General features: G+C 43.2%; 1 protein-coding gene and 1 long non-coding RNA gene across 2 annotated transcripts in view; both read left to right on the forward strand.

The window, feature by feature from the left end:
- LOC310828716 overlaps positions 1-23,834 on the forward strand; it is a 232,064-nt gene that overhangs the window by 199,907 nt on the left and 8,323 nt on the right. The window lies entirely within an intron of this gene.
- ITGA9 (integrin subunit alpha 9) overlaps positions 1-23,834 on the forward strand; it is a 231,444-nt gene that overhangs the window by 199,287 nt on the left and 8,323 nt on the right. The window contains exon 27 of the mRNA XM_083706263.1: positions 6,585-6,704. Coding sequence (XP_083562389.1) covers positions 6,585-6,704 — 120 coding nt within the window. The remainder of the gene's footprint in view (positions 1-6,584; positions 6,705-23,834) is intronic.

The raw sequence follows: 23,834 nt of genomic DNA on the forward strand, positions 1-23,834 counted from the left end.
GCGGATTGTTCCGAGTTGTTCCTTACTGCTTTAAAATGACATTTTCCTACTGCCCAAAGTGGGATTCTTAAAAAAAATGTTTTGGGTTACAGTTGTTACAATTTCATCTTAACGTTGTAAAAAAGAAAGAAAGACACATAATCTCTAATCAGGATGCGGCCTCAAGCTTTGGGGAAGCATTGGCGGGAAAAGGACAAGTTGGACAGAATTTAGTTTTGAAGCATCAGTTTGCAATCCCCTTTTTTTCTAATATGAATGTTAGCTTTTAATCTTCGTCCATGCAATTTCCATTTGGCTCTTGGCTTCTCTGATCTTGAATGCTTTGTGTTGGGTCATATTCAGGAAAAAAATGTAAGACATGTGGTTTGGCTCACAATATTCATTCTTCCCTCTCTCTCTCTCTCTCTCTCTCTCTCTCTCTCTCTCTCTCCACCCCCCCTCCGGGCCATGGGAATGCAGGAAGAAATAATGCATATTGCAACCACAGTTATTCATACATAACAAATTTTTGGGTTGTCTCCTTCCTCTTCCTTCTGAAACGTCCCCCTGTCAGTCCCCCCCCCTTTTACTTTTGAGTAGCATCAATTCATCTTCCCCATACCTCTCTTTGTGCTGCTATTTAATGGACACGGACGTGAAACAGCTGATGAGATTTCTTACCGTTGAAAATAGTGTTCCTGGGTATTCCACACTCCTCAGTGTTAAAAGTCTTGCATTTCAGCAATAGGGTGGATGTCACAAACTGTTTTAAAAAGCAATTTATAAGAGAATCCTAAACAACTGTCTTACATATGTATTATGATTTTCACACACCCCCTTGTTTATCCATATTGATAAAAATGGGCTGCCCCTAAAAAGGATGGTTGGAAACAACTGTTTGAAGTGTTTTGTTCAGATAGAGGCACATGCTGCCACCTAAAACTGAATTCAAGAGGAGGAAAGAGAAGCTCATGTATTTTAGCTACTGTCCTAAGGCAAGAGCTTCTGTTTCTAACTTCATGCTCAGCATACCTTAGCTGCAACACATGCATACAGGTAAAGTAGCATCCTGAGCATAATGCGGAAAGTGGCAGAAAGCTACATGTGCAAGTCAGCGATGTTTGCTCAGCATAAGAAAGAATGTGGTAAAAGGATCCCATCCAGATGGCACTGGTTTATGATCCAAGCCGCATGCCAAAGAGGAAGGAAATTGCTGTATTTTTCTGTGTATAAGACGCCCCCTATTTTGGGGGACTCCAAATTAAGAAAACACCCCTCAGTGCTACCTGTGTATAAGACGAGCCCCAATTTTAAATCTATTTTTTTGGTTTAAAAAACTAGTCTTATACACGGAAAAATACGGTAGTTACCCATCTAGGGTGCTAGCCAGTCCGTTCTCAACTCATCTATTGGGATGTGGGTGGCGCTGTGGTCTAAACCACTGAGCCTCTTGGGCTTGCTGATCAGAAGGTCGGCGGTTCAAATCCCTGCGATGGGGTGAGCTCCCGTTGCTCCGTCCCAGCTCCTGCCAACCTAGCAGTTCGAAAGCACACCAGTGCAAGTAGATAAATAGGTACCGCTCCGGCGGGAAGGTATGTGGTGTTTCCATGCGCTCTGGTTTCCGTCATAGTGTTCCGTTGTGCCAGAAGCGGTTTGGTCATGCTCTAAAGCTATCTGTGGACAAACGCCAGCTCCCTCAGCCTGAAAGCGAGATGAGAGCTGTAACCCCATGGTCGCCTTTGACTGGCCTTAATCATCCAGGGGTCCTTTACCTTTACCTTATCTCATGCAGGACAGTAATTGTGTGAGAGATTATTTCTCTTTGTGTTATAAGTATCACATGAGCAACATATTTCTCTTCACTTAAATATTCTCTTCCCTTCTTCCTCGCAAGACGAAAAGAATCCGTTCCGCGAGTCTCTTCGTCTTGCGGTTTTTTCGTCTTGCGAAGCAAGCCCATTAGCGGCTTAACGGATTAGCGCTATTAGCGGCTTAGCAGGCTTAGCGGATCAGCTGATAAGCAGCTTAGCGGATCAGCTGATAAGCGGCTTAGCGGCTTAGCGGATCAGCTGATAAGCGGCTTAGCGGATCAGCTGTTAAGCAGCTTATCGGATCAGCTGATAAGCGGCTTAGCGGATCAGCTGATAAGCGGCTTAGCGGCTTAGCGGATCAGCTGATAAGCGGCTTAGCGGATCAGCTGTTAAGCAGCTTATCGGATCAGCTGATAAGCGGCTTAGCGGATCAGCTGATAAGCGGCTTAGCGGATCAGCTGATAAGCGGCTTAGCGGCTTAGCGGATCAGCTGTTAAGCGGCTTAGCGGATCAACTGATAAGCGGCTTAGCGGATCAGCTGTTAAGCGGCTTAGCAGCTTAGCGGGTCAGCTGTTAAGCGGCTTAGCGGCTTGGGGAAAAGGGGGGGGGGAGGAAAAAAACCCTGCAGGAACTCGCAAGACATTTTCGTCTTGCGAAGGAAGCCCATAGGAAATTCGTTTTGTGATGCACCTCCAAAACCCTTTCGTCTAGCGGGTTTTCCATCTTGCGAGGCATTCGTCTTGCGGGGCACCACTGTACCTGCTTTCGTGAACTACTGTATATTTAAATGTATAGCAATGGAAATGCTTAAGTTTCCTACAAGTTTAACGAAAAAAGGGTTGGATTGAGACTAAATAACTTGGACTGAAGCCCTGTGAGTGTGTGGCTATGACAGTTTGAGGAGTTAGTCATGACCAATACGAGTCTGATTGGTTTCAGTGAGAACTAAGTGCAACTAACTTACTTCGGATCCAACCCAATGAGTTTATTATTAAGGTAAAGGTAAAGGTACCCCTGCCCGTACGGGCCAGTCTTGACAGACTCTGGGGTTGTGCGCCCATCTCACTCAAGAGGCCAGGGGCCAGCGCTGTCCGGAGACACTTCCGGGTCACGTGGCCAGCGTGACAAAGCTGCATCTGGAAGGGCCAGAGCTGCACACGGAAACGCCGTTTACCTTCCCGCTGCTAAGCGGTCCCTATTTATCTACTTGCACCTGGAGGTGCTTTCGAACTGCTAGGTTGGCAGGCGCTGGGACCGAGCAGCGGGAGCGCACCCCGCCGCAGGGATTCGAACCGCCGACCTTTCGATCGGCAAGTCCTAGGTGCTGAGGCTTTAACCCACAGCGCCACCTGCGTCCCCGAGTTTATTATTACTCCTTGCTAATAGTACTGCACGGGAGGGCACTTACCTAGCCTCCTGACAGGTGAGTCGGTACTGATGACCAGGAGGCAGAGTGGGAGGGACAAGATGGTGGGGAGATCAGTGCTGTGCAAACACACCATCACGAGAGCCATATTGGCCCTGCCTGTGTCCTTGCCCAGCGCCAACCTCCTTGCCATCTTGCCCCTCTCTCTCCTGGTCTCTAGTAGCGGCCCACCTGTTGGGAGGTCTGGTAAGTGCCACCCTTGGCTACTGCTTTATAATAATAAATAAATTTTATTTATACCCTGCCCTCCCCAGCCAAGACCGGGCTCAGGGCGGCTAACAACCAATAATAAAAACAAGTTGATTAAAATACAACTTAAAAAACAAGATTAAAAGACAACATTAAAATGCAGCCTCTTCGCAGGAGGAGAAAGGGAAAAAAAGAAAGAGGGGGAGGGAAGCAAACTGACTCCAAGCCAAAGGCCAGGCGGAACAGCTCTGTCTTACAGGCCCTGCGGAAAGAAATCAGATTCCCCAGGGCGCTGGTCTCATGAGACAGAGCGTTCCACCAGGTTGGAGCCAGTGTTGAAAAGCCCCTGGCTCTGGTCGAGGCTAATCTAACTTCCTTAGGGCCCGGGACCTCTAGGGTGTTGCTATTTATGGACCTTAAGTATGAGACATCCGTCAAAGAGCAGTGGTAAATATACATGCTTCTGATGTATGGCAACTGTGGGAACGACCTGTCATTCACTTTAAATTAGAAACCAAAGTGGTTGTTACTTTCCCCCGAGATTATTTTTGTGGTCACTCTGTGTATAGGCACATGTGGAAAGGCAATCTTCTGAAGGGGTCCAGCAGGCATTCTCCTCGTCACAGTGCCACCGGCCAAACCTCACTGTGAATTTATTTCTAAGCAAATCCTGGGGGTGGGGTGGGGAATAGTCATTTAACTCTAAATTCCCCTGGAAGGGCCCTTTTAGTGTAGTGTGAAATGCAGAATCTAAATAAACTGCAGCAAGAGCTTTTCAATATGTTGAGAATTGTAAGAGCGAAATAATGCTGGAACTCAAACTGCACTCTAACATGGATCCAGTTTTGCGCTCAGGTTCTTGGGCATCTGGTTCAAAGCATGAAAAATGAGTCTCTGATTCACTCCACGTTTTTATAACCCTTTTATTTCAATTAGGCCCACAGCCTTTTCCCAACCCAGTCTTCCTTTCTCCTGTATCAACCATAATATATGTTTCGCCGTTGGAGATCACTCAGATCTAAGACAGTGCTAAGTACAAGGAGATGTTACTGCTAAGCTAGCCAAGGAAGGCAAGACCAGGATTTGCTCTTTAACAGATTGTTAGCTAGCAGTGAAGATGTAAGCGGTTCAAGAGCATGGTGTCTGGCTGGCACATTTCCTTTTCACCCAGCGTCCTTGCCAACACCTGGGGAAGATGAATTGCTTCCACTTCTTCATGCTTTCAATGGCCACGTCATGATGCATGTTAGATCAAAACCCTTTTTGTTATTTTCACTGGAGCTGATAGATTGGGCTTCTTAAAAACGAAAGAAATATTTATAAAAGTGACATCCTTTCTTTTTTGAAGTCTTGCCTTGCTGGAACAGACCAAGATCCATTTAGTCCAGCATTCTGTTTGCAGAAGGGAACAGACAAATTTCTCGAGCTGTTCAGAAGCAGGGAATGAAGGTTTTGGCCTTTGTCTTTGTTTGTCCCCAGTATCCAAAAGTATCCTGACTCTCTACATAAAGGTAAAGGTACCCCTGCCCATACGGGCCAGTCGTGTCCGACTCTAGGGTTGCGCGCCCATCTCGCTTAAGAGACCGGGGGCCAGCACTATCCGAGGACACTTCCGGGTCACGTGGCCAGCGTGACGAAGCTGCTCTGGTGAGCCTGCACCAGCGCAGCACACAGAAACTCCGTTTACCTTCCCGCGGTACCTATTTATCTACTTGCACTTAAGGGTGCTTTCGAACTGCTAGGTGGGCAGGAGCTGGGACCGAACGATGGGAGATCACCCCACCGTGGGGATTCGAACCGCCGACCATGCGATCGGCAAGTCCTAGGCGCTGAGGTTTTACCCACAGCGCCACCCGCGTCCCGACTCTCTACATAGAGGCACTTTTTTTAGAAGCCATTGTGGGTAATAATTCCATGGATAGTATTGAATTTTAATAGAGTTTAATTTATAAAATGATCTAAGTGGCTACTATTGCATCTTTCTCATATTGTTTTATTGAGGTTTGGGATAAAATGAACATCATAAATGCCCAGCAAATATTATGTCAATTTATACTACAATTGTTCTGATTCAACTACTCTGCTCAATAGTGGCATTAGGCAACGGCAACAGAGTCAATTCCAGTTGGTCTTACAGTCTAAGGCAAAGCCTTCTTCCTTCTTCCTTGGCATAGCCTTGGGTGGTATTTGAGCCCATGCCTGTGAAACCATAAGATTGTGTTCCAACAGGAAGCTTGTATACAGGAATATTGAATGATTTTGAGTGATCTGATTTCGTTTTGAATTTGAGAACGGGGAAACATCATCACTAATATGTATGTGTCTACTTTGGAAGGTTATATCTGGAAAAACTCTCTGGAAAAACGAGTCTGCTGGTTTGAGTAGATTGCTGGAAGGCAGATATGTATTGCTAACCCCTGATCAGCGGATAGATACATTGGAATATCTTTCCAAGTAGAAACAAATGACATATAGACATTTTGCCTTGGCTGTTAAATAACATCAACGATAATAAATGACAATAGTAGTAGTTGAATTAGTAATAGTCTTTAGTACCAACATACCACTTAGGAAATCCAGCCAGTGCAAAATTAACAGAAATGCTGTGAAATAATGCTTTGCATTAATGTATAGCTCATGGACCTTAAGACTGTATTATTTAATTCTGCCTGGAGGGTTGGTGAATTTGATTTGACCCTTTGGCCTGGGAAGGTTACACTCCTGAAGCTTTGCTACCAGATGACTGGTTTCAATGAAAATTGACACATTCTGTTCTGTCCTTTCTTTTTTTGAATGAGTTTCTAGAAGTTTTAATGGAAATTAGAGAAGATTGGCATCTTCGTGCCAGCTGCTACACCCTTGTGATAGCTGACAGGGAAGGGAAATTTATGCCTGGGGAGGAATGGCAATAAGATGGAATTTCAGAGAATGAGACATTTCTTATTATCAGTGCTTACATCTGATTTTGGGTTTTTTTTTTAAAAAAAGGAAAGGCTTTTTTAAAACCCTTGAGGAAAAGTAGCCTTGACAGCTGAAAGTTGCAAATGTGTTTGACATTATTATACTGCGCTATGCTTTGGAAATGTTAATAGGGAATTCAGTGTAGCATGTCTGTCATACGAAATAATGAAGACTTGTTGTGTAAATGATATATATATATTTTCCTAATTGCTTCGTAGGTGGTCTTTGAGGCCTTGCATAATCTGGAGCCTCGTGGTTATGTGGTTGGATGGATCATTGCTATCAGCTTGCTGGTGGGAATTCTCATCTTCCTGTTTCTGGCTGTGCTGCTGTGGAAGGTAAGCTTTCTGTCAGACACAACACAGACACAAGGATTAGCCACGGCCTTGGCATAAAATGTGCATCTCTCCCCGCCCCCCTTTCAGTCCCTGGTAAGTATTTATCATCCATTAGCTTTAATGAGCAAACAGTGTTCCGCACTGAGGACATAAAATGTCAGAAAAAAGTTCATTCCCCTTATTGGGAAAATGGAAGATACTTAACGAGGAACCACTTCCACATAATTTTCTGCCAGTCAACATTCAAGTAGCTTCTTTAGTTTGAACCTGATTCCGTGACGTATTTAACATCAAAATGAGCCCAACATAAAACAGGTAGTGTCCTCTGCATGATTCCCCATTATAAAGAGTCATTTGGTCAGATGTTTTAGGCAGCTTTTTATTCAGGACATTTTCTGCTCTTTATTCATCACTATGATAAAACTTGGATGTTTTGGTTGTTGTTGTTTTTTTTTTAAAAAAAAAATTAAAGCAAATGTTTCCCTGCCTCCAGTAAACAGTATTTATATCTGTTGTGCAACCCACAGTTTTCACATCACCACCAGTAAGGAAACTGCATAGAAGTGTGGCCAGCATTTTTATGGTGCTGTTAGTTACGTACCCAAACGATAGATCCCTGCTCCTAGGAGCTTGCAATCTAAACAGACATTGTGGGTGGCTGAGGGGAGTCAAAAGGAGATGCAAGGGACAAAGGCATGTAAATGCCATTACATGCATTGTTGCATTGTTACTGCCATATCCTCCATTTTGGCTTGGTCACACCAGCTCAAGGAAACGTAATTCCCAATACAAACAGCAGGGCCACATGCAGCCTACTTCCTCAAGCACTCAAAAATTCCGGGGAAAGCATATACCTGAGCTTGGCTTCCTTTTGGAAGTTTTTGAGATTTATTTACAAATATGCAAGTGAAACGTAGGAAGAGACTATGATTCTAATATGATCTAGTTGAGATTCCGGCATTGCAGGGACTAGATGACCCACAAGGTACCTTCTAACTCTGCAGTTCTTTGATTCTATGGGACAGACAGCCTGGCACTCCTACAAGCTGCAACTTCAGTGCCTTACATCAGAGTCCCAGAGATGCCGCCTTTCCATAGTTAACCATACTCAAGGCGGCTTACAACATGAAGTGATTTACATAATTGCAAATGAACATAGTCACTGTTGTTGTTGTTGTTGTTGTTTAGTCGTTTAGTCGTGTCTGACTCTTCATAACCCCATGGACCAGAGCACGCCAGGCACTCCTGTCTTCCACTGCCTCCCACAGTTTGGTCAAACTCATGGTGGTAGTTTCAAGAACACTGTCCAACCATGTCGTCCCCTTCTCCTTGTGCCCTCCATCTTTCCCAACATCAGGGTCTTTTCCAGGGAGTCTTCTCTTCTCATGAGGTGGCCAAAGTATTGGAGCCTCAGCCCCAATTGGTGCTGTCCTTCCAGGGAGCACTCAGGGCTGATTTCCTTAAGAATGGAGAGGTTTGATCTTCTTGCAGTCCATGGGACTCTCAAGAGTCTCCTCCAGCACCATAATTCAATAGCATCAATTCTTCGGCGATCAGCCTCCAACTCCATGTCAAACTCCATGGACAAAGACAACAGGCAAACAAACTTAATCATAAACAAGAAATAAAACACATCAAAAAGTACACAACCAAACTGAGCAATTTCCTCATAAGTAATAAGGTCTAAAAATAAAGATAAAAAATTAACATCAATAACAACAACATATGCCAAACATCCCCCCAGCACAGTATTCTGTTCAGCAGCCTGAGCTTTTGTAGCTGGAGTCAGTCCAGGCTCCGTCCTCACAGGCCAGGTAGGAAAAGGCTTACAAGGCAGGGAGCTGGTCTTCCAGGACTCACAGCCAAGATGGTCTCTTTCAAGAGGGTAAAGGGGGTTAGCCACAGTTTAAAAGACACTAGCCATTTTACCCTAACACCCCTGGCTCAGAGATAGGCCTTGAAGCATAAAGTCAGGCAAATTCACAGCTGCCATGGCAGACTCTAATGTAAATATCACATGCTTTCCATTACAGTAGCTTTTCAGTCCCTTCTTAATAACGCAATTTTAACATACAAAGCTCTCTTTCACAAAAGGAATACCTTGTTTATCACTGTCTTGCTTAGTGTTGGCCACAGATACACAGACCGTGTTTAGGAGATGTTGAAAGCAGCCTTCCTGTAAATACCCCACGGCTTATTTGTGCAGTCGAAAAGCAGTTGTGATGTTGTAAAAGAAGAGCTTGAAATTGCTTGGGAGCTCAGCACCATTATAAATGCAACTTGTCCCCTGTTCCCTCTCTGTGGCCTCACAGTGTGTTATTCGTCTTTATTCCGCTGGCTAAAATGCACAGCTGAATGTTTTCTAACAGGAAAAGATATATATAAATCCTTTGCCAATGATTTTCTGCATAGCCTATCATTTCAGTCCAGAGATCAAAAGAACATAAGAGAGAGCCTTCCTGGATCAGAGCAATGGCCCAACAAGTCCAGCATCATGTTCTCACAGTAGACAACCAGATCCCTGTGGGAAACCCACAAGCAGGAGTCGAGCTGCTATTCAGAAGCATTGCTGCCTCCAGCTGTGATCCTTCTTCTTATACGTGGGGCTGAAGTACCAGGGGCAAGTGGGAGGGAGGTCCTGTTATCTGCCTACTTAGGGCCCTCATATTTACAGGACCGCCTCTCCTGGTATTCCCTGCAGAGGACCTTAAGGTCCATGAATAATCATAGTTTAGAGGTTCCGGGCCCTAAAGAAGTCAGATTATCCTCCACCAGGGCCAGGGCCTTCTCAGTGATGGCTCCGACCTGGTGGAATGCTCTGTCTCGTGAGACTAGGGCCCTGCAGGATTTAACCTCCTTCCTCTGGGCCTGTAAGACAGAGCTATTCCACCTGGCTTTCAATTTGAACTTAGCCTGATCTTTTATTCCCCTTCCTTTCCTCCCCCTCCCCTTTTTATGAAGATTACCTGCTCTGGAATCCCACAGCTAATTCTCCCCGGTCTCCTCGCTGGCCCAAATAGGACTAATTTAGCCAGCTAGCCCTGGCTAAATTGATCATCTAATGCTTATTGGATGGATTCCCCCCCCCCCCAAATTGATTTTTGAATTCTGAGTTTATTGTTATTAATGTGTTACACTGTATTTTATGCTGTTTTTTGCTGTATCAATTAAGTGTTTTAAATTTGTTGTTAGCTGCCCTGAGCTTGGTTTTTTGAACCGGGAAGGGAGGGGTATAAATAAAATTATTATTATTATTATTATTATTATTATTATTATTATTATTATTATTATTATTATTTTGCATGTACCATCCAGCATCGCCTAGCAGAATGCCTTTTTCAAATAAATACCTTCCTCAAAGGTCAAGCATTCATAAGAATGCTGCCTTATCCAGGTAACCATTACTTGGAAAAACGCATCCTGGGTTTGCGGCCCTGTGCATTCTTAGTTGGGAATAAACTGCGCTGAACAAATTGGCGTGTGCATTCAAACAAACATGCAACCACTGTCACAGTTACCTTTTAAAGAGACTTTTATTTGCGTGACAGCCCCAGCCCCCAGGGATTGTGGGAAAGGAAATAAAGACTGACAACATTATGGAATTAAAATTAGGCCACGACTTTATTAAACTTCTGAATGTAGGAGGCCTTAGGCCTTGGGCGTGTACCCCTCCCAGCCCCCCAGCCGGGGGAACTGGGGCACATCAGGGTAACTGGTATATGGGGGTGCTCTGTGCGATGTAAGTGTAGACAGGCAGCCCAGCCCATATCCCCACACACAGGGTAGTTCACTGACAACCTTTCAGTGCATGGCCAGTGACACCCATATATAGAACCCCTTTAGGAGAGGACCCTGGAATCCCCGCTGCGGGGTGTGTGTGTGTGTGAATCACCACTTACCCCCCTCCCCCAATTATAAGGAAGAAAAGACTAAAGGATTCCACCCAAAGCCATAACCACCAAAGTTGTGACAAATTGCTATGGGGAAGACGAAACCTGCCAATGCAGGAAAATTCATTCCTGGTCCTTCAGCATAGCAGAATGCTGGTTAACCTTTGCTCCCTGTTTAGCAGACAAACAAGAAAACATTAAATAAGGGAGGGTAGGGAGGGTGAATCTCCAAAGCCGTCTGCCTGGCTAATACCGGCTCCTCCCCTTATTTATAATGGGGCTGGCCCCACCTCCCAGCAATGAAACTTAATACTGCGGCTGGGCGTGAACGTCTGAATAATACACTGAGAAGCAGGCCAGCCCCCTTCTACTAGCAAGTTCCCTGGGAACTGTAGTACCACATGCGATCCCGCAAAGGGCACCCACAATATATGATGTGAGTGCTCATTTTGTGATTTCCTGGGATTGTTTCGTTTATTTAGTTACAACATTTTTTTGTTACCCTGCTCTTCAGTCAGGAAAGTATCTCAGAGCAGTTTACAAAGAGCAAAAATAATACAAGGTTGCATTTTTCCAAGTTATCCAACATCTTTTAAAAAATACTTATTTTTTTAAAGCAAACTTGTCCAAACTAAGCAAATAAAAAGCTGGAGCCCCAAATCACAAAAAAATAAGTTTTTCATTGTTGTGGTATGTGTGTTTTTTAAAAGCTGTCACTTAGCAGCTTTCTAACTTCCTCATAACTTTTTATGAGCTGCAGTTTGTTTCATAGTTGATAAATCCTGATACGTTCACCTCAAAATACTCCTCACCTCCTTTACCATGACATGATATTTGAAACACAATACTAGCATATTTCAAATGTAGCTTTTATTTTTTTATTTTTGGCAAATCTTTTGGATAAATATAATAGTTTAGTTTCTGACCCAGCATTTGTATGTTTCATTTATTTTCCGAGTGACGTTTAAATGTGGTCATCTTCTCCAAATGAGTTCAGGTTATAATCACAAGCTTTATTCTGCATACTCAGAACTGTGTATCACAGTGAGGAAATCAATTGGAATAGGCAGAAGACTACTCTGGTGTAAATGAGTACAGGATGACTTCTTGCGAACTGTCAAAATCACTCCACACTCATGAAGGAATGATGGCAGATTATTATTATTTTAAAAGTCTCTGTACTGCCTCTTTCTCCAAATAGGTTTGAGGAGACTAGCAACCCCCCACTACAGGCACACAACAGCTCTAGGGGGCTGATGTGTCTTTGGCCCCCTCAATATTTGTTAGAACGGTGCTGGGCCCACTCAGTGTTGAGGGGGCCTAGTGTCACACACATTGTAGCTTCAGTGGCCAGTTCCTCCAGAGCACTTGGCCTCCTCCAGACAAAGTGACAGGTCCCCTCGATTTTTAGGGCAACCTGGATCCTCTGCACCCCAACACACATTCAAATTAATAAGTTAATAGTATCTATTTAACATCTAGAACTGAGCCAACAAAAATTACACAACTGATCAAAGACTTTTTTAAGAAGCCGGGTCTTCACCAACCACCGGGAGCAATAGAGTAATGGGGCCTGACAGAACTTGCTTGGCAAGGCCTTGCCAACTGACCCAAGTTGATACCAACTTTGCCTCCTGAGGTCAAGGGATTTGAAGCAGAACCTCAGATGATGAACTTTGTGGGACAATTGGATGGAAACTCCCATCTGCTTCCTTCATGTTTAGATTCGGCAAGCTGTATGAACTTGTACAGCTGAAGTTTATTACGTTAAGCCGGCTCTTTACAAACATACTTAATACTTGCAACTTCCTCCTTCAAGAAAATGTGACTTCACAGTCAATACTCCTGATATCCATTACGTGTATCCATGGGGAGGATGGGCTTATGAAATTTGCAGTCACCATGAAGTCATACAGTGAATGACTGGTTGGTAATTGGAGTGTGACTTTGCTGAGCTCTCCAGAACAGGGCACCTTCCAATATCTTCTAGTCCAGGAGTCAGTAGACTTTTTCAGCAGGGGTCCGTTCCACTGTCCCTCAGACCTTGTGGGGAGCCAGACTATATTTTGGGGGAAAATATGAATGAATTCCTATGCCCCACACATAACCCAGAGATGCATTTTAAATAAAAGCACACATTCTGCTCATGTAAAAACACCAGGCAGGCCCCACAAATAACCCAGAGATGCATTTTAAATAAAAGGACACATTCTGCTCATGTAAAAACACCAGGCAGGCCCCACAAATAACCCAGAGATGCATTTTTAATAAAAGCACACATTCCGCTCATGTAAAAACACCAGGCAGGCCCCACAAATAACCCAGAGATGCATTTTAAATAAAAGGACACATTCTACTAATGTAAAAACACACTGATTCCCGGACCGTACGCGGGCCGGATTTAGAAGGTGATTGGGCTGGATCTGGAACAGCCCATGTTCTAGTCCAAAGCCTGTTCCAAGCAGGCATGGACTTTCCATCCTTTTGCTGAGATGTGCACATGTACAAGGTACAAAGCTACATGAGTTAAGTGCAAAGGCTCAGTGAGTTCAGGCAGCTGCATCACTTGTTCAGCTTTGGCTAGCTCACAGCTGAACGTGTGAACAGACTCCATTGAAATGCATTATTTTGGGGGTGACAAATCTGTTGTCATTCATTGGATGAACCTGCATGTACGAACAAATCCAAAGAGAAGTCCTTTTGCACTCCAGGCAGTGTGAGACTTGCTGCTGAAGGAAAGGAGAAATCTGTGCACTAAGCCTCAGTTTTTGTAAAGTCATGAAGGTCTGACCTTATGGTCCATGTAGGAAAAGGCTGTGCAAATTTCATCTACCATGCCCAGGGCATAGGAAGTTACTCACAAATGAGCCAGTAGGAGCATTGACAGTTCTACTGTATGCCACAAACACTGTGACAGATTCGGTAGAGAAACAAGGTGGATTATGCACAGTTGCCACTTCATAGAAATAGGAACTTGGTCAAGCCTTTACTTATTCTTCACTGTATTTCCATTTGTCCTTCACAAGTAATTGCACTTTGTTGGTGGTCTGGGTATATGCTTGCAAAGGCAACACATCGTCTGCAATCATGTGGGTAAACAGTCTATCTGATTTTAAAGTTTGTCCAATGGGGACACTGCATACATCAAAAACCAGTTACACAGTCTAGCTTTTATCTTGGCACCAGATAAACATATTTAATCCACTGGCAAGCAAAAAGTCCTTTTGTGGTGCAGCAGACCTTTCAAAATATCCAGTATTCTTAAGAACCCAAGCCAAGACACACTATATATGCCAACTTTGAAATTGCAAATAAGCGCATATGATTATAAAATTCTCAGACATATAAACTTAAAAGAGCAGATACATTTTAAAAATAAACAACTGTTCCATAGGTCCATCGTTCTGAGAACTGGGAGGTATTAATTCCTTGATATGCATTTACCCCTGGTTGAACCAAGCAGAGAACAATTGTTTATGCTAGTAATTATGGAAAAGATACAATTTTCTGTCAAATATTCTGTATTTTTGGCAGACAAAATGAACCATTTGCATTACTCTTTCATTGAGCTCAGTGGTACTAGTTAAACTTTAGCCTAAATATAGAGTTTTTAAAGCAGTGCCAGAAATTTTGTAATATTTTTTGTATCCTTTTGGAGGGAAAAAAGAGTAGCATATTTAATAAATCATTTGCCTGACAGTGATACAGCATTTAGCTACTACCGTGTTCCCGCTGGGTTTTGCGAAATATGAATGTACTTATCTTGTTGTTCAACTATATTTTGCTCTTCTCATTTCTGAAGAGTAAAAATTGGGCAAAACACTTCCTGGGGTTTATCACCTTCATTATAAAGGCAGGATTTTGTCAACTAATAGTTAACTCCCACTGATCTCAGTAATCATGTTAATCATGTCCTTATGATCTCCCATTAATCTCAATGATAATTTGAAAGGGCTTTGTGTGAGTCATGCCTGATATCCAGAAAAAAATATTAAAATCTAAAACTTTCAGTGTTAACACATTTTTGTTAATACAGATTCATACATATGGCCTAAAACGATTATCTAAACTCATTCATTTTAAATGGAATTGATGAAGAAAGCAATATGATCTGAAAGTCATAACTTTCAAACTATGGCTGTGTTTGAAGGCTCATCTGTGGCCTCGTAAACCATGGTTTATAATGCTGTGGATGACCACCATGGCTGTACATTCCTCCCTCCCTCCTTCCTCCCTCCCTCCTGTCACATGATCAAGTCTGAGCTTCTTGTCCTGGTTTGTTAACTCACATAAAGCCAGTTTCCCAGTTTGGATGTAATCGGGAACTCAAGCTTAACACATGTCAAGATTTCTGTACCAAAGCCAGTGGCAGCAGGGCAGGGTTGGAGTGTGCAGCCATAACTCATCCATGGTTTCACAAATCCAAATGTGTAATATTAAGCGAAACAGATTTTTTTTTTTTTAAAATAGTTCATCTTTATTCTGTTTGTATGAAGGACTGCTCCTTTCCATTCCCTGTACTCTCTTGACATAGATAAAGAGTGTCAGGTGAATGGGAGAAGGGGGCATGTTTTATTTTTGTGCAGTTGTTGTAGTTAATATGGGCTGAATAGAGAATGTGCACTTGCGGCAGTGATTGTGCACATTCCCACGGCATAGGGAATGTGCACAAAGGGACGTGGATAGGAAATATTGTCAGGTCAACATGCATAGGTTCCAACCTTAACTAAGGACTCTTTCCAGTGCTGCAGTTATACTCATCCAACAGACTTCCTTCCATGCAGTGGAACTTCCTTTTCCTCTCCTGTCCCTCCCAGCACACCTTGCACCCTAAAAATCAGCTCCAGAGGAGTGAGTAGAGGTTTTTTGGGTTTTTTTTTGTAGGTATAGGCAGAGCAGAAGAAACAGAAGTCCTGTTGCACCAACAGAACTCTGCTTCAGCTGCATTGAATACAACCCTATAATCCCAACATGTAGAAATATGACAATCATACATAGGAAATGGAAGGGTCTTCAGAAGTATCTGTATCTGTAACTACTGAAATTTCAGTAAATAACTCCAAGAAAGTGGAAGTATTCACCTTGTTGGCATATAAGTATTTCACCAGTTTAATCTTCTTGGTCATCCTCTGAATCTGTGAATGGAAAGGATATTTCCCCCTGTACAGTGCCTTCCCTTTAACTTTTCCTGAGCTGTTTCTTTTGCCAGTTCAGTGGATATTTAAGCCTTTCGTTGCTTGTTCATGTTGTGGTGATTAATTGCTGTTTAGTCCCAGCCACCTAGTTTGAGACATCTATTTTTGTAAGGAAGGGAGAGAGAGATTTCAAAGACTAAAATCTGCATTTTAGTTATTGCATTATTTTCCGCCTTTAAAATGCCTGCAAATTAATTCCCAACTTGCCTTTAGTTACGCTTCAAACAGAAATGCAATTTTTACCACCTCTAAAAAGTTATATTTAAAGAATGCAGTAGATGGCACTGTAACTATACTGGATGATGTTGATTTTGCTTAGCTAAAGGATCTGGGAATTGACTTTTGCATCCAAACTTCGCATTAGTGCCATTTCTGCTGGGACTCAGTTAGATTGTAGTACTATGTGGCGACAATGTTCAGTTCTGCTTTTCAATTTTCACTGGGAACCATGGGAAATTGTTAGCAGAAGTTGTCAGGTGGCTTTTGCTGCTTCCATGGAGCATGGAAAGTGACCATCATGCTACGTTGAAGCCAGGGGTCAGATTTTCCCTTGGCTTTGTTTCTGTACAACACAAAGCATAGCATGGTATTGTGTGGACAGGCGGAGTCCCCAGATCCCGTGCGGTCCCCCCGTCATGTGGAATAACGACTCAAGACAATGTGCTATGGGATTAAATTGGCCACAACTTGATTAAATTTCAAATGTGGGTAGACCTTGGCTCAGGCATTGGGCATTCTCCCTCCCCAGTCCCCAGCCGGGGATCTAGGGAGCATCAGGGTTATCCAGTGTGTGTGTGTGGGGGGGGGGTTGGGCCGGCTCTGGAGAACATATGTTCAAGCAGAGATAGCCGCCCCCGTTACGCCGCCGCTGCAGGGGAGAGCAATGATGACCTTTCAGCGTACGGTCAAAGCCTCCCTTCAGAAAAACCCTTTAACGGGGAACCCTGGTATCGCTGCTGCAAAGAGGAAGATGGACTAAAGGATTCCGCCCAAGGCCAAAGTTGTGACGTTTTGCTACGGGAAAGGCGAAACCTGCCAATGCAGGGAAATTCCTTTCCGGCCCTTTAACAGCGACCTTAACGTAGCAGCGCCCACATACCTGTGAAGAAAAGTTAACCTGCAAAACCTGTGAAGAAAAGTTAACCTGCAAAATAAGACATTAACTGAGGGTGGGTAGGGTGGGAGAAGCTCTGGAGCCAAGTGAGGATTCCCAGATAAGATCCTCCCTCTATTGTGTGGGCAGGTAATCCCTCCCCTACCTGGCCTGGTCTCCTTGGCAACGCTTCCCCCAGGTGGGATTGGACAACTGACTGAGGTAGGCGGAGACCTCCAGGTATCCCACCTGAGGGAAGGCAAAGCCAAGCCTATGCTGTTGGGGCCGCTCCAGATCTAGGGGCTGCACGCGTCCACACAAAGGGCACCCCCCGTTTTAAGCGGAGGGCGGTCATTAGGGATGGAGCGCCTAATTGTATGCACAGTCATATGCAAACATATGTATCTTCTACACACACATAAGGACATTCAGTTCACTAAGAGACCCAACAAAGTTTGAGTTATCAACTGCATCTGATAATCAGGTTAAAGGTACTCTGAGTAGTATATATGAGATTATAACTGATTTAGAATCATCAGGACACAACGGTTGGGTAGAATGGAAACGAGATATGTTGATGACAATTTCAGAGGGAAAACGTGTCTAGATTTGGAAGAATGTCTCATGTTCTACTGTATATGAATTTTGAAGAGGAGTTGTGAATGACAAAAAAGCTTATAGCACCAACGGGATTAAATTATAGTAATTTAAAAGGGCAGGCTTGGAAGTGATTGGTGATAATTAAACCATCGATGGCCTTTTAAACTTTGTGTGGTGGTGGTTATGTTTATTTTTACTATGTTATATATTTTTGTGTTTTGATATTGTAAACTGCCCTGTGGTCCTCGGATGAAGGGCGGTATAGAAATGTAAATAATAATAATAATAATAATAATAATAATAATAGGAAGTTAAAAAATAGCTGTAGTGGTGAAAACTAGTTAAAATGTATTGTTATAGTACTGGAACATTTTTGTAACATTGAAGAATGCTTTTTACTTCATTTTGTTGCACACGTCTAATATTTGAATAAAAGAAAAATGAATAGGAAATATCATAAAAGGTAGCAGTAGGGAAAGAAAGATCAGTGCAGAAAAATATGACATTGTGATTCTATGCCATAATGCTCATTTTCAGGTTATAATGCTCATTTTCCTGGAAGTGAGTCCAAATCTCTTCTCCCCTGCCCCGCCCATTCTGTTGATTTCTTTTTTATTAATATTTTTTTATTTGCAAATTTTATTTTGATTTCCCCCTGCGTATTTCTTGACATTGATTGGTGGTTCGGAGGCAACTAATACTCATTATTTTCCTTTCATAGAGCAATAATCTGCAGATGGAAAGAATTATCCAGAATAAAGCAACAGGTTTTTGAACCGTTGCCAAACACTTAACCCAGATTGCATGTTGTGAATATGGGAGTAGTGACTTTTTGTACAATCAAGCTAATTGCATCAAATGGGGGATATTCAGAAGTAGTGCACTTTTTGCAATGACAAGGCTGACCATCACTTTCACCTGGAACAAAAATAAGCACTGGAAAATTGTCCAGTGCTTAGACAGGGAGAAATTATAACAACTAATGACTGCAAACTCATAAATGAAGAGAAAGTGTAAACACTAACAAGCTGTGCTAAGACTGAGTTAGAGAGGTATGTACTTCCAAGCCAGGAAGCAGTTAGAATACCTGTAAGGCAGTAATTTGAAACAGTGAATGGTGTCTGTCTGTTCTGGAATGTGAGCTAAAATCCAACCCATTTTGTAATAGATGCTCTTACTTTTGCAATTAAACATCCCAAATGTACAGTGTTGATTACTGGTGAAATGGAAATCTCTCTAGAAATATTTAATAGATGCTTGGTGAGATACACACACACTTTTTGGCGGCGGGGGAACAAACAGCCAAAAAAGCAGTCTTTGTTCTTGCTGTTTTCTCCCCAAAATTGCTTTCCCTTTATCTTTTTGACCCCGCTTCCCCCAAAACATTGTATTATTTATATTCTCCATATTGATCTCTTTGGTTTTTTTATGCTCACCCAAAACAACAGAATATATTGAATATATTCAATGCTAATAGGATCAATGCTGGCCCCTTGCCCCATGTTTAGTCATCTCAGGTGGGACCAGTCATTTTTGATTAATCAGAAAAACTTTGGGGAAAAGACATTGCATGCCCACTGGGCCATTCTCAAGGAAGAACGCTGCTGTATCTTATTGCAGGCTTATTGTGGGATTCTTTTCGAAATTCTTCTTTTTCAGGCCCTCTTCAGACCTGTATTTGTCAGTTAAGTGCCCCCTCCCCTCCAAATGTTAAAAAGTTCACAAAGATCACAAAAAGCCTTGAGGAATGTCCCACTCCCGAAACCTACAAAAATAAGCTAGGCCCACCCCTAAAACAAGATACATCCCACAAATAGTTTATGCCACCCAAATTACCACTGGAGAAGAGATACCCTTTCTTGACCATCATTAATTAATCAGCCTTGATCGTCTTATCTTTTACTGATTCGAGCCCTTTTCAGAGGTTATATGAACAAGGGGCAGAAGGTTAAGGAATCCACAAGCCCAGATCTCTATACATTAATTATATTCTTTTCTCCTGCTCTGGAGGGTAGGACTCGAACCAAAGGCTTCAAGTTAAAAGAACTATGCTATCAAGATTCTTGCTTTGTCTTGGGCTGTGCAATTTTTCATTAACGTTTAGAATCTGCATGTTGTGAATGGATCACAGGACAAATATCGGAGCTGTCCCTTAATATTGCGTGTTAGTTGTAAATGGTAAAGTGCACATGCTCACTTTAAAAAAAATTGTTTTAATTAAATGCATATATGAGAGTGCCTTATCTCTGCTGATCTCCCTCTTTTCTGGCCCGGTTTCAGAGCACTTAACAGAGATTACAGCAAAGTCAACAGCAGCAGAGATTCCAGCAAATCTTTGGTTTCCTTAGCAGGATCACCTGTAGATTCTCGGTTTCATGCTTCATTAATATTTATTAACTTTTCCAACTCATTTTAATGCTTGTGGGAAGCCCTGTGCACATATTCTTGATCCAGTTGTGAAATAGGACAAGCGCCTGAAATTGTTGCAACAAACTTTTAAAGATAATTCCTGAAGCAGATGTTTCGCAAGCCGACATTTTTTTATTAAAAGAACAGTAGGAAATAGTCTGCTCTTGCTTGTTTGGCCCTGGAGGAAATTAAAATGCATTTCTGTAATTTTGATCGTAACTTCTACAAGTGTAGATTTTAATGTTCAAAGTATGCGGTTTGCGTGAAGAATAGGCACCTTTAGGGCTCCGCAAGCAGTTTTAAAGGACAATAAATCAAATGCCTTTGCATATTTTAGGAACGCAAGTAATGTGGCAATTGTGTTATTCAATAGTTGAAGTGTTTCGGTACTTTGAAAAGTAACTATGTAATAACGATATTCCCAATATGCACAGTCTTGCAATCCTGTACACGCTTACCTGGGAGTAGGGATGTAAGAAGGCATTGTTTTCCATTCTGCTTTGTACCCATCATATGCAGCCCTGTTTCTCTCCTCCTGCAATTTCTCTTCTGCCCCAAACAGTGCTATTCATCCCTGTTGCAAGCTCACTTAGCTTAAGTAATTAATTATGTAACTCATATAAGTTATATTGTTACATTATTCCACCCCATTCATTTCGATACAGAGTTAAATGCAATGCAAGTCTCTCACTCGGTGTGTGTGTACATTGACAGGTGTAATGTATAATTTGAGAACTGAGAGCAACAACAGCGAATACCAAATGCATTCACTGGATTGACTTCTGTTCCAGACATCAGACCTATGAGTGAACATGGGCAGTCTCCACACTGTTTTGTTTTCATCAGAATTGTCTGACATCCCTACCTGGGACTAAGTCCCATTGTACTCAGTGGTGCTTACTCCTGAGTAGACTTATTTAACATGAATTGGCAGGTGGTGATCAGGATCAGGACATTTTACACCTTGAAGCAAACTTCAAAATGGTGTCCACACTGTTCCATGTTCAGAAGTCTGTAGCTAAAGGTGATGCCTCACTTTGCCTAATGGTAAGGTAAAGGTAAAGGGACCCCTGACTATTAGGTCCAGTCGTGGCTGACTCTGGGGTTGCGGCGCTCATCTCGCTTTATTGGCCGAGGGAGCCGGCGTACAGCATGTGGCCAGCATGACTAAGCCACTTCTGGCTAACCAGAGCAGCACACGGAAACGCCGTTTACCTTCCCGCCGGAGCAGTACCTATTTATCTACTTGCACTTTGACGTGCTTTCAAACTGCTAGGATGGCAGGAGCAGGAACTGAGCAATGGGAGCTCACACCGTCATGGGGATTCGAACCACAGACCTTCTGATCGGCAAGTCCTAGGCTCTGTGGTTTAACCCACATTGCCACCCAGATGCCCAGCATCATATTAAAAAGAGCTGAAACAGGTCACAGACAAGGGAATTCTGGACTTTTGCTCAGTATTTAATTTGATACAAGATTTTCAGTTTCAAAGTCATGTTTCATAGAACCGTAGCTGGATCAAATCTAATGTACAAAGGCATTTTAAATATGCTTCACGTTGGGGAAGAGGGTAATAACATCTGACTGATGGAGGCAGGCGAAAATATCACACCCTGCAGGAGGGTGAGAGCAGGTTTAAAACAGTAGGAATAACATAAATGTTTAATTACAATGAACAAAATATTGACTTAATGATCGCAATGGCATGCTGCTATGTTTGAGTAATTACTCCTGAATGGTTACCCAAACCTCTTTATTGCAATCATTTTTGTTTATAGGAAGGACATAAAAATCTCAGTCAGGAAGAGAAGGCTCAAAATGTTCACGCAAATCAAATTGTTTTAGTCAGGGGTGGGGACTTGTAAAACTACTGATTAATATTAAATGGCCAGCAAAAATGGCAACTCTGCAACTTCTTCATTGAACAGAAGGGTTTGAATTTCCCTTAAAGGCAGCAGATATGATTTCCCATTAGAAAGAGGAGGCACAAAAAATTGTGTTCTTATGTAGCTCCCATTGGGCAGGAGAAGTTTCTGGTGTTTGCCCTCACAAGCCTATGGTCATACAAGTGTGCTTCCCTCCTGGACAGTTCACCCCAAATTACTATCACGTGTGAAGTATAAAACTTGTTAGCTATAGGGCAGGCTTCCTCAACCTCGGCCCTCCAGATGTTTTGAGACTACAATTCCCATCATCCCTGACCGCTGGTTCTGCTAGCTAGGGTTCATGGAAGTTGGAGGCCAAAAGCATACGGAGGGCCGAAGTGCTCTTGAATTTTTTCCTAAAATGAAAATGGACGTCATTTTGGAAGGTCCTGTTGAGGTGAAAGATCTGCAAGAATCTCTAAGGGAAGTGTAAAAAATAAATGAATCCTAATGTGAGTAGCAACATCTCCCCGTTTTCTCCATACTCACTTTTAAGCATTGTTGCCAAATGTATCCTAAAGCAAAATGTGAGGAGTCAGTGAGAATGTGGAAACATCATGAAGAACTTGAAAGGGAAGAATCTGTCAGATTAGCAACATTTCTCAGTGGTTTTTTAAACGTCTCCAAATGCAACTTCAGGGGAAATTTGGTTTGAACCGCTGACAAGAGAAGCCTCTGCTAATAGGAGTGCCTCTCAACTCAGGTTGATTTCTGGACGGAGCTGTGTGTGTGTGTGTGTGTGTGTGTGTGGAGAAACTCCTCTCGTTTCTATGCATTTGTTTCTTCAGAAGAAAGGTGGGCACAAGGTGGTGTATATTTTTTGCAGGACAAGGCATCCCAACCCATATAAATAAGAGACCAATAAGACTGGGTTTTGGGTCAAAACAGGCCACAACTTTATTGAATACAGATGTAAGAGGTTTGGCTTGGGCATGGGGCAATCTAGATACTTCTGGCCCATCCACCGAAAGGATCCAGGCAGGGGTCAATCCAGGCAAGGGTTCCTAAGACCTACATCAAATAGGGTAACCCCCACAGTGACTGCTGTCTGGGGGAGTGCCTTCGGCCCTGGCCCCCCTCGGCATGTGGACATGGCCACTCCCCCTGGATCCCTTTAGCGGGATACCCCAGCGTTTGGAGGGGCAGGCAGAGACTACAACCTCTCCTCCATCCAAAACAAGGGTGACCCCCATAGCCACAGCAAAGTCATTGCCTATCAGTGTAAACTGAGGGTGGGTGGGATGGGGGGAAACCCAGTGCAGGAACAAACAGGCTGTGTCCCAGGTGCTGGCTGCTTAAATGGGCAGAGGGCGGATCTGAGGGAAGCCCACAATCGGCTCCATTGGCTCTGCCCCTGACTCCGCCCATGTCCTAGCCTGCATCCCCATTCGCCAATGCAGGGCGCAGGCTAAGATCCGGCTCCTGATAGGCTTATGCCCCCTCCATCTATCAGGGAGGGCACTGCCATTTGAATTCCACTATCGTGGCCCCAGTGAAGCCTCTTCCGTCCAGCAGCGCTGCTGCACCAAGAGGGGTGAGCGGACTTACCTCACCCAATTTATCCTCAGAGCAACTCTGTAACATACATTAGGTTGGGAGATGGTACGATTCATGGCTGAGGGAGTTGTGCTTAGCAGCAACTTGGTGGACTTGTGCATTGTGGTGTAGGAGGTAAGCCTCTTGCTAACCAATTACTTGCTGGGCTAAGAACTCTGAGGATTAGCTGTAAGTACAGATCTTAATAATACAACCTGCTCACAGGAAAAGAAACAACAACTGTTCTTCTTGTTGCTGTACCAGCTATTGTCCTGATACTACTGTTGTTGCCAACCCCCTCCGGCACTTTTCACGCTAGCAACCACAACCATCCATTATTATTTTTTTCTGAACACCACCACACATATGCAAACACAATGACCATATATATCTTATTTGCACATGCATGTGAAATTAAAAAGGCAATGAGCAGCAGTTTGGTCAGGGGTCCCTTTACCTTTACCTTTAAAGTGCCCTGGAC

Source organism: Podarcis gaigeae (genome assembly GCF_964106915.1).
Source record: "Podarcis gaigeae genome assembly, chromosome: 12".
In the NCBI taxonomy this organism is placed as follows: domain Eukaryota; kingdom Metazoa; phylum Chordata; class Lepidosauria; order Squamata; family Lacertidae; genus Podarcis; species Podarcis gaigeae.